The sequence below is a fragment of the Struthio camelus genome, chromosome 11, assembly GCF_040807025.1.
Source record: "Struthio camelus isolate bStrCam1 chromosome 11, bStrCam1.hap1, whole genome shotgun sequence".
Lineage (NCBI taxonomy): Eukaryota > Metazoa > Chordata > Aves > Struthioniformes > Struthionidae > Struthio > Struthio camelus.
Window position 1 is genome coordinate 14,539,110 of NC_090952.1, and position 18,009 is coordinate 14,557,118.

General features: G+C 37.8%; 1 protein-coding gene and 1 long non-coding RNA gene across 4 annotated transcripts in view; one reads left to right on the forward strand and one right to left on the reverse strand.

The window, feature by feature from the left end:
* FMR1 (fragile X messenger ribonucleoprotein 1) overlaps positions 1 to 10,815 on the reverse strand; it is a 34,341-nt gene extending 23,526 nt beyond the window's left edge. Inside the window, exons 1-5 of one of the 3 annotated variants that reach the window (XM_068956632.1) lie at positions 10,318 to 10,815; positions 2,747 to 2,799; positions 1,604 to 1,697; positions 458 to 529; positions 58 to 206 (exon numbers count right to left, since the gene is read on the reverse strand). In XM_068956632.1, coding sequence (XP_068812733.1) covers positions 58 to 206; positions 458 to 529; positions 1,604 to 1,697; positions 2,747 to 2,799; positions 10,318 to 10,368 — 419 coding nt within the window. In that variant the 5' untranslated portion in view covers positions 10,369 to 10,815. The remainder of the gene's footprint in view (positions 1 to 57; positions 207 to 457; positions 530 to 1,603; positions 1,698 to 2,746; positions 2,800 to 10,317) is intronic. The other 2 variants (XM_068956630.1, XM_068956631.1) reach the window with 2 other exon arrangements.
* Positions 10,816 to 10,878: 63 nt separating this feature from the next.
* LOC138068700 (uncharacterized) lies at positions 10,879 to 14,166 on the forward strand. Its single transcript, XR_011143390.1, has 4 exons — positions 10,879 to 11,014; positions 12,497 to 12,725; positions 12,803 to 12,959; positions 13,475 to 14,166. It is a non-coding gene; the product is annotated as an uncharacterized lncRNA (long non-coding RNA).
* Positions 14,167 to 18,009: the final 3,843 nt, after the last annotated feature.

Sequence of the window (18,009 nt, forward strand, 5' to 3'; positions counted from 1 at the left end):
TACTCCTTCTTGACTCAGAAGTTACCTTTATTATGAACGAGAAATGCTGGTACTTACATTTGCCTTAAATCTTCTGGAACTTCCAGTTTGATTTTATGAAAAGTATCTTTTGTTGCCGGTTTGTTGGGGTTCACAGATCTTAAACGCTCGATTGTGACAATTTCGTTGTATGTAGCATCACAGGCTGCATATTCTATTACGTAAAACTGATATAAAAATAATAAAATCATCCAAGCTACACATTTTATTACAAGAGTAAGAATTACACTGTGAAGTGAAAAGCATTTCTGTTAACTGTACAAGTCAAATTTGAACTTTTTCCGTCGAGCTTACCACTAATTGAGGCAGTCCTAATTAACAAATTGTTTTAAAATGAAGGGGGACAACTTAAAAAGTCACTGTGTACATAAATATAAAAAGTGTGTATATATAGATATAGATATATGTATATTCCTACCTCACCCTTTATCATTCTCACTTTAGCCAACCACCAGCAGCAGGGTTCTTTTTCATTTGCCCTGGAATAAACCTAAACAAAATATATCCGTTATATATCTGTAGCATCTTGCAAGACATCACAAAGGCTGTAACACACTAACATGATTAGTAAGTCTGCTATAAGGTGCAAAAAGCATCAAACTGTATGTTGTACTTAAATTGGAGACTTTATGTATGAAGAGGAGCCGTATAACAGCTGAAATGTCTATTGCCAATATAGGTAGGATATACAACTACATATGTAAGATTGTATAAATAAGTAATATTGTACCCAAGCTCTATGGCAACAGTTGCTTCATGCTTCTGTATAGCCAGAAAAGAGATAATTCAGACTTTGTACCTGTTAATACTTAATTAACAACTCTTCTAATTGTGTGTAGCTCTTAAGAGGTCTTACCAGCAGAGGGGGAGGAAAGACAGTCAGTTATACTTCTTTAGCACATACACTTTATTGGGCACACCTAAACTAAGATGTTTTGCTTCTGTTTCATTTGTCAAATCAAAATAAACTCAAACAGCACGCAAGCAAAATGTAAACATTTAGAGTCCTTCCCTCCTCCCCCTCCTGCTTTTTGAAGTTCTATAATCAGGATATAAGCCTGTTTTGGTAATGTGCCATGTTACAACCACACTCTCTCTCTCCACATACATATATGTATATGTAAAGATACACATGCTCATATATGTGTATATACACATATGATGCATACCACCTAATTCAGCGTGAAGCTCTGATAACATATAGGCATTATTAAGTTACAGCTAAGAAACTACAGTCCAGGCTAACACTGCACCTGTTTCCAGATTAATTCACCTCTTGTAAAGAACTGATCTGTAATTAAAGAAACTAATCATGTTTGCAAATCAGCTGATAACCTAACTATGACCTTTTGGAGATCACGAATATCATTAGAATTTCAAAATAGCTGAATAGTTTACAACTATCAAAATCTCTCTTAGATGACATGCTTCACAATACGCAGTGCTCAGAATCAAAAAGGTGGCAGCATATAACACGCAGGCAAGCCTCCTGCTGACTTAGTCGACATTTTCCACCTCAAATTCTATCACTTTCCAAAATAAATATTGTTAATGTAATACATACCTCTACTTCATCACTTTCATTTATATCTTTATTATAGCCTGCAGGTGGCGGAAACCTCACATCATGGAATGGTATTTGTCTCTCTGGTTGCCAGCTGCAAACAAAAATACACTGAATAGCCTAAACATTTTCACTTTCTTAAAAAAAAAAAAAAAAGTAGGAGTGCTTTCAACCAACTAATTTTACATTTTTAAATTATGTGGAGCTTTTGTGCATATGTATTAAATAGTAAACTAATGCAATGTCATGTATACTTAATATTTAACAAGTGATCATTAAGCGTCTTAAATACATCCTCGATGCCACTTGCACTGTCTTAAAGTCCTCCAGCACCAGAGTTTACTCTATTCATAACTACAGATTTTATCTGTAACATTGTAAATGTCACTTTAAAAAAAAAAAAAGTTGTATAATATTTTGACAGTTTCTTCAAAACAAACCTGATTCTTTTTCTTTAGTTCTAAGTATATAATGAATACTTGATCAGGATTCAATCTGAACTCAGTGTGATTGCTCAGTTTAACAGAAATCAGATAAGATAATTTTTATAGAAAGAAGCAAACAATTTCCAAAATACAACAGATGATACTACAACCACATAGATACATAGGAAAAAATACATAGTAGCGTGTTGTTTCCTTTCTGAAGGAAACAAAACCTGAACTAAACACAGTATAATGGAAGGTTAACTTTTTATGCTGCTAAGCAATGGGAAAGCAACATCAGTTCATTTCTAGCTTAGAACTCTCATACTTATACTTCACTATATAACAAATTTAGTGATAATGTAATTTGGTAAATCTAAAGATAAGATAGTCACAAGAGACAGGTCTTTTAATGGTACATTTAAACTGTTGACTTGTGCAAACAACTTACGTGATCAATAGCAACATCCTTATCTCCCCAGTAAACCCTATATTGCTATAGTTTTGTATTTCAAAAAATTTAAACAATTAGAAATATTTATACAGAGTGTCACAACACAGCGCATATCTTAAACATAATTCTACAATAAGGCCAGCAGCAAGACTGGAGTATCTAAGAGACACTGTTCTCCATCACTATTACGTCATATTTAGGTTAACCAAATGCAAGGTTGGAAAGTAGTACCATTTTTAGCAATCACATCAGCAATATACTTACTTGTTTTCAAACGAAACTGTTATAGAATCTTCATGTACATCCTTTACGAATGCCTATGTAAGAAAAAAATAGTTACGGTCTATCTGTGGATATTTTTAAGAACAATTTTAAACTCATACAAGTCCTTTCATAGATGTGATGAAACAAAATTTAAGTATGGTTTCAAGTCAGCCTTTTAAATTTTGCAACAGTCTTATATAAAAGCGCATACAAGAGAAAACTGATAACCTCCTTGGATACATGACTGCCAGCATACTGACACACATACAGAACACTGCAGCCATACATTCATTCTTTCTGTTTTTCAGAAGTAACAAGTAGGACAAAAAGGACAAGTAACAATTGACAAGATTATTCTAACAGTTCTACAATTACAGTTTAAAACGGTGGAATATATACCATGTTTCTAGTATTTTGACACAACTATGGTATAGAAATTAAACCATCTCAGGATTTATTTTTTCTTTTTAAAAAGAAACATCATGCCTCTTTTCTATCTCAATGTAAGTTGAGCATCAAATCAGCAAAATTCATCTACATTAATTTCAGCACAACCTTCCCCCATTTCCTTCATCACACTTAACTTCCTTCGTGCATGACCGTAAGTGAAATGCACTGCAGCCTTTCTTTGGTTTTCTTCAAGAGGATGGACAGGTGTTGTGCTAGGTTTTACATGCAAACATGAAGCACAGCATAGCTCTAAGATTTAACAGTCATGGGAAGGCTTTTCCCCTACTTTTTTTATGCTACTCAGTTAAACAACCTTCGATCAACCTTCAGCTTCATACCTTAACTTCTCCACATACAAAACAGCGAGACTAATACTCCATTTAAATGACTTTAGGATTTACTAAAGAAAATATTTTCTCATAGCCTCAGATGACAAGAGGTCATGGAGCAATCAGGGATGATTTTTTTTTTTTAAACAGCTTTCCAAACTACTGAAACAGATACAAACATTGGAAAAGTGCTGAAAAAATATTTATTGATATGCAGTACCTATATTCCACTAACATTAATCCGTAAATATACAGCATATCCTTGCAAGGTATAGGTAGTTAAAAGCCCATGAACAAGATAAGACTATAAAAATTTGTCCTACCAATGGAGATAACTCTTGGTAGAAGAAAAAAAACTTCTCAATAAATTGAAAATAATTTTGCTAATACTTTTGAAGAAAAGTTAGTGAACTGTGGAACATTTAATTCTACTCCCATTTCAAGATTCCCAGAAGATGTACAAGAACTTAAGAATTTCTGTTATGCAAGTCTAAATGGTAAAAAACCAAATTCTTCATATATTTTTCCTTTAGGAAGTATTCCCAAGTATTTTCTGAATTACAGCAATATCTAAAACAAGAGCAGTACCTGATGACCAATACAGAGCACAAAGAATTGATTCTACTAAAATTAAACCGCACATGCGCACATGTATCATTACTCAGAGACATTCAGTACTAGAAAGAAGTTCAATGCAAGTTAATAATCTGAAAATAACTAACGCTACCTTGAAGAGAAGTCACAGTAAAGTCACAACTACAATATCAAAATATGTTACAGTTTGCTCATCTCTCACAATACTGTAAGAATAAGTAAAAAGTTACTGAAAAGTTTATCATCATCATAAAGAAGTTCCTTTACAGACCATTAATATATTTAAAACATTCTCTAATAGCACATAGTTACATATTTTGAAATTCCAAGATATTCCTTCCAAGCAAATTACAAGCATAGGTGATATTTTTCATGACATGATACAAAACAGATCTAAAACCACATCTCAGCATTTCTGTACTGATATCTACATGATCCTATTTATTTTTTAAAAGGCCTATTGATATAAAAAGGCAATAGAACTCCCAGACAATCATTCTGGATACTGAACATGGATCTAATGTTTTATACTGCTGTTTCTTCTGCAAGAAAATTCCAGAACAGGATATGCATTTGACAGACACTGTGGTAGCCCTGACTCATTTTGCAACATTACACACATCACCTTCAAAGGTTCTTCCCACATTTCTTCCAATGTTTGTCATGTGCAGCTCTGAAGCACCTATTCTTATAGATGGAGCAGAAATGGATGCCTTTAAAACCTGAAAAATACTGTAATCACTATCAAGAGTATTTGGCATGACTCCTTCACACCACAGAATGGAAAAGGACAGAATTTAGTATTATTAGTAACACTTAGGTAGGCAAAAGCTGAGGTTATTTTATGAAGCAAATCCAACAGAGATGACATAAAGAGCACTAACTAGCCTTAAGGAAAACAGGTAGAAGTAACACAAAACAATGTCCTCAAAAACCTGCTGATTTCCATTATTTAATTTTCGCAGATTCATAATACAACAACAATCACCACTTCTACTACGAAAGATACTTGGAGAAGAAGCTCCTGTATGGTGATGAACAAGACAAAAGACAATAAGTAGCACTCCTTAAAAATTATGAGAAATAACAGAAAGAGATTAGGGAGCAGCAAAGAGTGATACTGTATCTTATATCCAGATCTGACAACTCTTAAGATAGGATTGTAACCTCCCTAAAAAAAAAATGTTTTGCCTATAATCATAGCACTTTCATTAAAGGTATTTTGAGCAGAGTCCTAGTGCCTACAGCAATATAAGTAGAGAGCAGTATTAATGCTAACACCTTCCATTAACAAACAAACCAGATGATATCACAAACCAACGTAAGTTATCAAGCTGAAGACTATCCTGAGGACTTTAAACAGTCTAGTGCTTATGTCATCTGGAAAAAGTAAAATTTGGACACATAGCTAATTGGAAGAATATTGAACTATGGGCAATTCTTTTCTCTGACCTGAAGAAACCTGAAGCAGAAACACTAAAGATAACTGTTGACCGTACACAGGTAACATCAACACAGATGGCTGAAAATAATCAAACTGACACCATTTCCTTAGTTTACATTTAGTCAATATATACAGCAGTTCTGCCTACCTCCGCCATGAGATTTATGCTTACAAAACAAATTACCAAACAAATATATTAATAATTTAAATACTTGGTTGACTAGTCACAGCTATCCATAGAAAGTAATTTTTTTTTTTTCATTCTGCTCTCTTGTGACACAGGGAAAAAAAAGATTCTATTAGTTTTCCTAGTCTATATTATCGTGAAAAAAAAAGGGACGATATACCTTAATCATATCAGTTTTTACAGTCTGTATTGTGGTGTCATGTCAGTTTCCCTCAACTGAAAGTATTTCAACAAATCTGTAGTAGCCAGTGCTTTATAGTCCAAATATATTCAGTTCTCTGTGTACTTGTAAAAAATTTTTTTAATACTTTTGAACGCATGCAGATAGCCAAAATTAATCACAATTATTTCCTGATATTCTGTCACACATGTGCAAGTGTACAAAACAATGCTAAAAAGCTGACAGACCTTTAACGCTGTAAGCCCAATTCACTGAAACATAGCTTGTCCAGTTCCAGATGTTAGTAAAGGTAGAGAAAGAGTAGTGATTTTGCACAAAGTACTAAGGGAATGGTATTTGTAAGAATTTATCAGTTTGGGGGGAAATAAAGTGTACAAGCAAGGTGTGAAAACTGAAACATAAAGATGCATAGATGTGGGTTTGAAGAGTATGCCCAAGAAAGCACAGAACACTGGCTATCATGAACAGATATGTGAAAAGCATAAAAAAGATTTAACAAGGAAGAAGAAAAAAATAACTTGAGAAACCTTTTTAAAAAAATAATAATAGCAGTGACTGATATGGAATGCAACAGGAGGACAAGGGAACAGCTGTTACTAGTGAGACATTAAGTAATAAAGAACTAAGAAAGATGAATGATTTTGTCAATTATAACTTAAATGGAAGAAAGTGAGGTTTCTAAAAAGAAACAATGGCAAAATACTGAAACTGCTCAGATTGGAGGAAAAAAAGGATGTGGAAGAGTTTAACAAGGTTGTAGAGCAAAAAGTGGCAATATTTGATTACAGACAATATACAGATGTTGAATTAAAATTTATTGCAAAAGTATGTGACTCAAACAGGATGCTTTCTCTCTTTAGCAAATGATAGGTGAGATAATCACTCTCAAACATGAAAGGCATCCACCATGTCCACCTTTCACAGGGAAATGTCTAAACCTAGTCCTGGAAAAATTAGACAGAGAACTGTCTATTAGGCTTCTGAGAATGAGATAAGAATTTACTAAACCTATACTGACTAACAGAAAACGTGGACAGGTATGCCCTAATAGCTCAGATATTCAAGATTTAGTTTCCTGAGACATCCCAAAAGACAGATCCCTCCCCTTAGGATTCACGGTTCTGACCGCTTGTTGGACTGTTTTTTCTAAAAGGAAAAAAAAAAACATGGGATTTAATCTTTTATTTCAAAGGATCCTGGGCCAGGCAAAAACATTATCAAGTCATGACAAAGCATCTGTAGGCACTGGATTATTGATTACCTCAGGGTTGCTCTGAATCATGCTCATTGACTGCGCTACACTTTCCATGGAATAATTCATAATAAGCAAAGAGAAAAAATTCATGAAAATAAAAAGCATTCATCAAGTGGTACTCTAATTCCATTAAGAACTAGTCTGCACTACAGTGATCAAAGCAACACACTCTGGAATTCTTTGAAACATAGTGCACCTGACCAGCATGAAATATGAATTCTCAAATCTCCCTCATCCTGAATGCATATTCAAACTAATGAGATATCAAAATTATCTTCTATGTTTTTTGTGGAACGAGACCTCTTTGGCTGTGTCTTCAGAAGGCTTTCTGGATCAAGGCCCACGGAGAAATGCCTGCTTTATGACTCTCAGTAGGGCTTATGGGACAATTAGGCATCGCTTCTGAACTTTCAGGATTAAGGTGCTGCTGGGTACATTCAAAAATGAAACTGCTTAGGGACCTGAACTTATAGAGGTCCTCAAAGACAGCTACAGAAGAGGTATGAAAACTTAAAGTGGCAATTAGTTGCCTATTCACTTAGAACCTTCATGAATCTAGCGTCATAGTCCTCCTCTCCATGTCTTTGAATCAGTATATAGGTGTTTTTAAAATACATTTACACGTTCTAATGAAAAACTCCAGAATGACTCAAAGCCAAAAAAGTTTCTATCAGTAAACCATGACATGGGGTAAAAAATTTTTCGTTTCTGATTTGTTTGTAGTGTTATAGTTGTAAAGCAATTCTGAGGAACCTGCTTAAAGAAACTTTTAAATGAAAAAATAAAATCATCTTGCAATTAAAACCTGTACTTGACACCGTAACATAGTTCACTGGGACAACCAATTCATTCTACAAATCAAATCTTCCGTCTGCAAGATGGGAATAAAACTCACAAGACGATATGTAGATTAATTACTTCATAACAGACTGACACTCAGACACTATGACAAAGAGAAAAATTTTAAATAAAAACAAAATCAAGTAATTCAGGTAAGATGAAAAATACTGATTTTTATTAAACATTATTCTATGACTTTTTTTTTTCTTTTTTTGTTTAAAACATAAATGCAGAAGCATTGGTTGTTTTTTTTTTTTTTTTAAAAAAAGTGTGATGCTCCATCTAGAGAGGTAGTGCAGCTGAATACCAGTAAGTCTGTGTGTCCCTTTGGTTAATTTAACCAAGTCTCCTTGGTTAAATTTATTACCTTAAAAATTAAAAAAAGACCAAAAACACCCACCTATGTTTGAATTTCTGTAAGTTAAAAGGCAAGCATAACATGCAGCCTGGAAGCAATTTTTGTGTTATAACTTGGATGCACTAAATCATGTTTAGTAAATAATCTCCCATTACTATATACGCTCATCTGAAATTGTCATCTAAACCACAACCAGAAAGGGGCTATGGTATGGATGATGGGGAACAGGACACCATATCATCAAAATTGAATGTGATAAAAAAAAAAAAAAAAAAACAACCCCCCCAACACACACACCAACCACCCTCTACACACCCTACAGCAGCTTTCAGTTCTCCCAGGTGTCTTTAATAACACTAGAGAATGTATAATATCATTTTCATCATCATCTATTTTGCATGGTGTGTGTAAATACTGGCATTAATTTGATAAAAGTCTCATTAAAATTATTTCCTTAGCAACACATTTATACCTTCTTTTCCTTTCAGAGCAAATACCATATACTTAAAAACTTAAAATTGATTTTTAAAAGTGTTAAATAATTTAATTGCAGGAAGCTATATACAAATTTTGCCTACAACACTGCAAACCCACAAGATGCTTTATTTATCATACTTATAAACTTGTTTCGTGCACACTTCTCTTATTTTGAAAGCAAGATAAAAAGATATTATCACATATATATTTTAAAGTAAACTTTTAAGACCTCTTTTATTTCAAAAGCACTCAAGGCTGTCAGAACTGTTTTATTTGGGTACCAACCTGCCCTACCACACTAACATCAGACTGAAATTCTACCTGCTCCTTCATTGATAACATAAATATTGGATGTTGCACAATAACTAGGCCCATTTTTTTTTAAAGTACTGGGAACATTTAAACAATAGCAAACTTGCACAAAGGGATCCATGACTTGTTTTTGTTTGTTTAATGTTCTGATGATAGGTGTAGAACCCCACTGCCTTCAATGATAGTAGGCCCTAACCCACTATGTTCAAATTGTATTTTTCTGTAAATAGAGTAAAACCAAAGTATACCCTATTCATATGCTGATTAATAAACCTCAACTCATGCAAAGCAACAGCAATACTTCACAGCATTAATAAAGATATTAAATACTCAGATGTGTTCAAGGCTCAGTGATGGCTTTATTCAGCACTAGCACAAGGGCTTGGAAACAAACATGGAACACTATTAGGTAGTTTCAGTAAGAAGTACATTTCATAATTAAATGTATTTAGAAACTCAGCACATGTATTCTTGGTCAAGCAATGCTTTCTTTAATGTCAGTAGGCAGTATCCCCAGACGTGGCATTAAAAGCAACAATTCGCAACAGCATTTCATCATGAAGGTGTATTTAACAAGCTGCCCTCCTGCCCTCCCTCCCCCGACTTAAACGCTCTCCCCTAGCAGGGCAGCTCTCCTGGAAACCCGGAGAGCGAAGGAGACTTTCCTTAAGTAGCGACGAAAGCTGAGGATTTAACAATTAATGCCCCATCTCCAGCTCTGATCCTCGCTTCAGCGCCAAGGAAAGGAAGGCCCAGGGCCCTCCTCGCCGCCTCCAACACACCGGCAGCGCGACGGCCTCCCCTTCCCACAATAGGGGGAAGGCCCAAGGCCTCCTCAGCGCCGGGGGCCTCTCTCGCCTTCCCTCCCTCCTCTCCTCATCAGGCCTCGCGCTCCCCCAGCCTGTGGGCCGCGCAGCTCCCCGCTCCCCCTACCCACAGGCCCGGCTCCCTCTCATCGGACGCGCAGAGGGACTCGCCGAGGCCTCCACCCCTACCCCACTCTTCCTCCTCCTCTTCTTCCTGCCCCAGGGCCCCCGCTTTCCCTCAGAGCGGGGAGGAGCCGCCACCGCCGCCGCCTCCTCCTGTCCCAGGCCCCACTCCCTCCCCTGAGGCCCAGCCCGACCCGGCCGCGAGCGCCCGGTACCTTGTAGAAGGCCCCGTTGGAGCCCCGCACCTCCACCACCAGCTCCTCCATGTTGTGCCGCGGCGGCTCGGTGCGGGAGACCCAGGCCCGGCGCCTCCTCCCTTCCCTTTCTCTCGCTCTCGGCGCAGGAGGGGGAAGAGGAGGAGGTGGATGTGTGCCGGGGAGGGGGAGGGGAGGGGGAACCTCAGTTCACGCCGTGCCCGAGGGGGGTGGGGCCGCGCGAGGGGCGGAGGGCGAGGCTGCCGGCGAGCGGCTGGGGGGGACGCCGCGGGGACGCTCCTCGCCTCCGCTCCGCGCCCGCGCCCGCCCGGAAATGAAAGCGAAACGGTCACCGCCGGGCGGCGCGGGGGGCGGGGGGGGGAGCCTGGGGGCGCCCGCTCCGAATGTAAACAGTAACCCTGCGTCACGTGACGGGCCCGGGCGGGGCGGGCAACTGGCTGCAGCCCGCGCGCCCCGCTCGCGGACCGCCTAACGGCCAGGCCGCGCGCGCGCCGGCTCGACCCGACCCGACCCGACCCGACCCGTCCCGCGCCCCGCCGCGCCCCTCCCGCGCGCAGCCGCAACGGCGAGGGGGCAACCTAACCCGGCAGTTGCGAGTCACATCCCGCCTCCCCCTTGCCCTGGCGCGCCTGACTGACGGCCCCGTCGGCCAATGATACTGCGCCCTGGACATCGCGTCCCAGCCAATCAGAAGCGGGTGGGAGCGCGCGGCCCGTTTTGCGAGGCCCTTATGACTGGGGGGGGGGGGGGAAGCTGGGGCAGAACCGTTGGTTCAAAGCGGCTCCCGGCGGCTGGGGGGGAGTGCTGTGAGGAGAGAGGCGGGAGGAGGAGCGCGGCTAGGCCTGGGGGGCGATGGGGCCTCCTGAGTGGAGGAAGGGGGGCTGCATAGGGGCTCTTGGGAGCGATGCCGTTGTGGGGCCTGCAGGGGGGGAGTGAGGGTGGTGGAGCTGAGGGTGTGGGGGCAGCCGGGGATGGGTGAAGGGGAGGAGAGAGCCTGTGGGGCCAGGGCTCGAGTCCCATGGGTGCTCTGCGGGAGATGGCCGCCAAGGCAGGCAGAGGTAGGCGAGGCTGTAAACTGGCCTGTGGGTCACCTCTGCTCCCCTTACAAGTAGCCTCTGTTGTAATACTCCTGGTACTACACTCTTGATTACACACTGAGGACTAAAATCTGAACCTTTGTGACATGTGTTGTAATACAAATACTGTGCTTCCCAATGGTCTGACTTGGGGGTATGCTGAAGACCTACATGCCTCATAGAGGTGTACTGTAAAGAGACCAGTAGGCTTGGAAAGTTTCTGTGCTATTCACTCTACTTCACCCTGGGAGAGTTAAGCTTTGTTCAACAAACTCTCAGTTTGCAAAAAAACAAGTCTGCTATATCATATATGCTATTAATTTATTTCTATGTAAAGACTTACTGCATTTTTGCATGTTGAAGTGGTCGCTTCCCACGGACCTTTAATCGCTTTTTAGATCTTCTGGCAGTTAGCAAAATGTAACAGTTTGCATATTCACTGTAGAACTTGATCGTTGAACAAACTTAAAAGAACCACCGTAACTGTGATGCAGTATTCACAGTTGGAAGTGCATTGGAAGTAAGGCTGTTTGTTCGTTTTTCATTAGACCTGCACAAACATTAACAATTCTTCTGATGTATTTTTTGTATGAGTTACAAATAATAAACAAAAATGGTTCTGCTGTTACCCACTCCACCAAAAATCACAACTGCAATATATTATCCGAGCTGTAATTTCTCTGAAAAAATGTGTGATGCTCGTGTTATGTAAGTAATGGGGTAAAATCCTGTACCTCCTGATGATTTTTCAAAACTCTTGAATCAGTAAACCTATGATTTCATACCTCCTCTTGATTTTTAGTTTCAAACCTTGCCAAATCTGTGTTTCTCTGTGTGCTGCATGGCAAGCTGTTCTGTACTCTTACACTTATGCTAAAAAGGGTATACAATATTTCTTGCAAATTGTAATAACTTTTCATTTTTTCCCCTGTGAGGGATTTAAATTGCCTAATTCTTGCATACTCTGTGTTCACCTGCTTATTGTGATGTTTGTTGTATGCATATATAGTATTGAAGTCGAAATTCAATAGTGTGATTGCTAGGCAGTGTATCTTGAAAAGGAGTTTGATTCTCTTTTCAGCAGATTTGCATACTCTTTTCAGCAAATTCTTGAGGACAATGAAGGATCAATTCAATCTAATGACTTAGCTTGACAGCCTGCTGTGCTCATTAAAGAGGCTGTCCCAGGACTGACTTGCTTGCCGTTGGCAGAGCGTCCAGGAGAACTGAAAGAGAAGTGAAAAAAGAGGGAGCAATGACACAAGAGTTGTGTATAAATTAAAGCATCTGAGAGATCAGATCTTATGGAGTCCCCATCATGAAGAAATTTAGGTGAGACGCACCTCTTCTGTCTGACTTGTTCATGTTAGGAGTACTTTTGTTGACAAAGAGTACTTTGTTTTAATAAGGTTGTTTTGAAGGATGATAACTCTTCTAAGCTGAACAACAAATCAGATCACAGCAGGAATTGAAAGAATGGTGATTCTCATCTCCAATGATCTGTATGGGAAAAACTGACAGCAACAAAGGAAGATTTCACTTAAGAATTACTGTAAGGACCTTGAAGTAAGTCAGATAACAAAAGAGGTAACTTTGTTCCTCTTAAGGTGTTCCTCTTAAGGCGGTGCCTTACCGCCTCCCCTCCGCCAACAATCAAGTAAAGGATTAAAGAAATATTTATATTAAATAACCACCTCATAGTTTTGTTTAGTCTTAGGTTAAACTGGATTTGTAAAAACTCATATTAATTATAATTGCAAAGCTGAAGATTGTTCTTCTCCCAAAACTCCACTTAAATCAAATTGGTACTGTTGACTGTTGCCTTAATTTCTCATACCTTTGTAGTAGTTCAGTTTTAATTGATTACTTTGGTGTCTAAACATTATTGCCCAAAGTATTCCCATTTTTGTTACGAGTGACAACTATAATGCTATTAGAGTTACTTTCTTCAAGTTTCGCAGCACAGCTTACTGTGATTATAGGAAAAAACACACCTACCTCACTTTTTTCCTAGGTCTTCCTGTAGATTCATTGACAATGTTATATTGATTATACTTGTTTCTCATGTTCTTCACATATAGGAAAAGTAGAAGCCGTCTAAAGCATCAGAAAAGGAGATGTCACTGGAACCATATAAATGGTTCAGGTCAAAATAACCCAGCAATCAGCCGAGAGAGTTGATGCCTAACTCTAAAACAAAGCTGTCTGAAGATTTTTGGCATTCATTACTGGTTGTAATTATTCTCTTGTTAATAAATTAGGTTGCTGTCATGCGGGCAGATTATTTCTAAGCAGATAGAATAGAAGGGTGTCTGATTTAGCTCTGACTTCCAGTGATGATTTCACTACTTTCCCTAAGCTAAGAACTGCTGTGCTGTATAATCTCCCCTAATGCTTGGCTTAAATTTTCCTTGCTGTTTCTTAAATTCAACATTTTTCACTTTATTCTGACTAGTGAATGTTTTAATCCTTGCCTACTTGATGAAACAGATTGGCAGATTTTCAGAGATCTCTTTATTTTTTTCTGCTGATTGACTCTTAACCTTTCCTCTTATTTTCCAAATTACTGTTTTTACTGTGTTACTTTGAACTGCCTCCAAACAATACCCCTTCTGACATGTGATGTTCACAAATTTAATAAGTTTTTATGTAGACTTAATGTAAACTAGATCCTTTTAAATATGGCTATTTCAAAACCAGTAACATTGTAAAAATAGATCTCAGTAATTCTGTAAAAGTCTTTTCGTCTGAACAGTAAAATGTTATTTCATTCAAATGTTAGACTTTATTTATTCTATGTAACAGTGGTATTCATTTACACTACACCGTGGCCTTGGAATTATAATTTAACTAAAATGCATTTTTAATTTCCAGAATTCTCTCATAGTTCCCAATAGTCTCAATTCACCTGTTTCTGGTCTTGGCTTTGGTCTTACAGATGCTCAGTGCTTTTATTTCCTATTCAGATATATACTACTTCGTGTTTGCAGGTTGATCTACTAGCTGGAAAGTATTTCAGGCGCACTGCATTTGGAATACCTGTTTTCAACATCAGAAAAATTCAAGAAAATCTTAGACTTTTATTCACTACTGCCTCCACATGAGGGCTTTCTTAAATATTTGTAGGAAATGTAAGAAAAATCTTTCCTCCTTTAGGAAAGTTGAAGTGCAGAAAACTAAGGTAAATGGCACTTCTCAGAGCATATCACAGTCGTATAGTTAACAGTGATTGTCATTCATGTCCTTACTCATCGGTGCAGGTTTAGCTACTACTGTTTCCCTAGGATTTACCTTAAGTGAACCAGTTCTTTGTCTATTTATCTTTACCATGAAATGCTGACTTTACTTAGATACATTGAAGAGTTAAGCATTTAAAATCTAGTCATCGACACTGGCCCTTCAGAACAACACCAACAATCGAGCATCAAGGGTTTGCTCTAGATATGTGAAAAACCCTTCATATAGATCAAGGGGTAAGAACGACAGGAATGACTTGAGTATTTTCTCCAGCCAGTGCTATTTATCTTAAGGCTTGGTGAAGGATTCCAAATAAGACTTAACTCATGAAACATTATTTTTAGAATGGTCATCTGGTAACTACCAAAGTCTCTTAAGGGCATTTTATGCCGTTCTCCTTATTTACACACTCATTTTGAGCTGCAGCTCAGTCCTTCTGAGGTTCATAGAGCTTTTAACTCAGCCTTTTAAATTCTTTTCTGCTGATTTTCCTTGTGCATCGCTTCAGACAGTAATCTCTCCAGGATGAGTCCTTTCCCCTTACAGAATGTGATACGGGTGACACTCAGACTTCGCCTGAAATTCATTCCTGTATTTCCATGTAAGCCAGACCGTCGCAATATATGTTTCTTATTTCTGAAACCATATAGGACACTGGGAAAAAATAATTTGTGTATGTTTGAGATACATAGGGTTGTGAGTTATTTCAGTGAGACCAAATGGTTCAGTCTGTTGTCCTCTCAGTCTGCAGCTGTAACTAGATGTTTCAAAGGTTGTTGGTTTAAAGTGTAGTCTCTGTAAAGTGCCTGTACCTGTAATGTTACAGTCAATAGGTGAGCAATTGGAAGAAGCCGTTATAATCAATGGAGATATAAAGATGCAAAACTTCTTAGACATGGTTGCTTTATGATTAATCAATAATAGCTGAAGGTTGAGTGTTACCAAAGTATTGCAGTTTTATTAGCCTATCCTTAACTGAACTAACACCCAGAAATGACACATGTCCAAATGAGGGTGTAGAACAGCAGGTAGTCCCAGAATTTGTAAAAAGAAGCTGAACTAAAACAGACAAGATTTGTGTTACCATATGTATACAAGGAATCAGATTATGCTGAGTTCATTCAGTTCTTTACACATGCAATGTGAACTTTATGTGGAAATCCTGACAAAATTCTATAAAAGGTAGTGTTCATGTGGAAAAGTAGTAAAAGCATAATCATTAAAAAAGACAAATGTTGTGAAAATTAACAAATAGAATGAAAAATCCTTCCTCACGTTTCCTTCTTTCTTTATCAGTCATTGTTCCACCCCTTCCTTATACAAATTTAATTATAGTTATTCGTGTAGTAAATTAGGAATAGATATGCATCCAAGGCTCATTTTGCCGCAGATTCTACTATAGTTTAGATATATCTTTCCAGTAGTGGTTTTCAGTTTCTAGAGTATACTATATCTTCCTGACCTGAATACGTAAGGACACCTGAGGGATTTAAGCCTACTTTGCACCTGCAGTTCAAAAGCTTCCCAGTTTCAGGAAGACGAGTCGAAGAAGTAAATACTAGAATGTAAGCTTCAGAAGGTTATTAAATTCAGTAATTTATGAAAATATGATCTTCTACAATACATATTTTGAAAAGGCTGCATATAAACGATCAAGTTCTAGCTCAGTTGTCATCCAAAAAACAACTGTCATGCTATTCAGTTCAGCTGTGAAATAATTGTCTAAGTGGGTGATCTCCTTATTTGCTTCATATTATGTTTTCTGTTAGAATAATGGGTTTTATTTAAAATTTATAGTAGTTTCTGTATTCTTCTAGAACAATTTCTGTATATCCTGTTGTTGGTTCACAACTGTCAGTAACATTTTCTTTTTTCTTTTTTAAAATTAATGGTGAGTATGGAAGCATGCATACAGAGTTTTGCTGTTTAATGATTTGGTTTCATCTCCCGTTCATGAGTCTCTATCTATTCCTCTTGTAACCCTACAAATACATTTATTAGTGCATTAAGCCCACATGTTATGTCTTCTGCAGAAGTATATCAGGGCTATACACAGTCCATGTTCATAGGCAACACTCGCATTCGTATGTAAAACTGCAGATGTAAATTCTTCAGCTTTTTTTTTTATTAATCATTAATCAAACAGTATTTGAATGAAAGTGAACGGATTCCCTGCATTATACAGGTCTTGCAACTGAATGGATGAATACAGTAAAAATTACTAGTAAACATGGAGTATAGCTGCTTATAATGTAATTCAAGATAAATGTTCTTCTCTTTTCATGGTGTGGGACAGCATTCATAACTGTAAACATACGGATGCTTCTCTGCAACATGTATGATGGATAGCTGTGTGTGGATAGTGTATGCTAATCTGTATACTAGTCCTCGTTTCAGCAAACTGAACTATAGTAAGAACGTGCAGCACTTACGTAATTCTTTATGTCTCTAGAAACACTACAAACCTTAATTAATCTCTGATCCCCATGAATTAGGCATTAATGTTGCCATTCAGAAAAGAGAGGATTGATGCATTAAAAGTTAACTCACCAAGAATAACTTTGGTTCATAGAATTAAGAATCCTATCCAAAGGTTCTGGAGCCAAAATGGCAGAGATTTATTTCACCATCTTGGGAGTAACATGAATTTCAGTGTCTGTAAAGGGAATCTTAGCTAACTACTCAGAGGAAGAGGCCTACATGCTAGGCATGTACATTTAGTTAGACAAATTCCACATTACAAGTCTTTTTGAAGTTTTTGGCCAGCTCCTGTATACATACTAAGGGGCAGTATTCATTAACAACAGTTCCAAAGATGGAACTCATGAGCTTATATGGTCTAAATTTCTATGCAATCTTGTACATGAAGTTATTCATACAATAAATAGGGATTACCTGTGTATTTCGCATTTAATTCTATAATACAGAATGCAAGCATATTTTTCTAGTACCCATTAACCCTAGATTAAAATTCATGTAAACTGTTCTTACTCCTTGACCCCAAACCATCCCAGATAAGTAAAGCAATCAAAGAAAAAGTAATTGCAGTAACCAATTTCTGACCATGCCATTTACCCCTTTCAAAAAAATTGAAATGCTGGAGTACCTAATTTCTCAACAAACGACTTAGAGTTCTTATTCTTGTTACAAGATGCTAATTTTTCAGATGGTTTTAGTAAAGAAAAAAGGGGGACATTTATTTAGAACACCACTATTACAATAAACTGTTACACTTTCATTTTACACTGAAATAAATATTACAGCTAATTAGAATTATTATGTCCTGCAGTATGATTTTGTTTTGGAGAATGAATATATGGGAACTTCTTCATTACACTCATATCTGTTCTTGCAGGTTTTTAGAATCGTTGCAATTGAT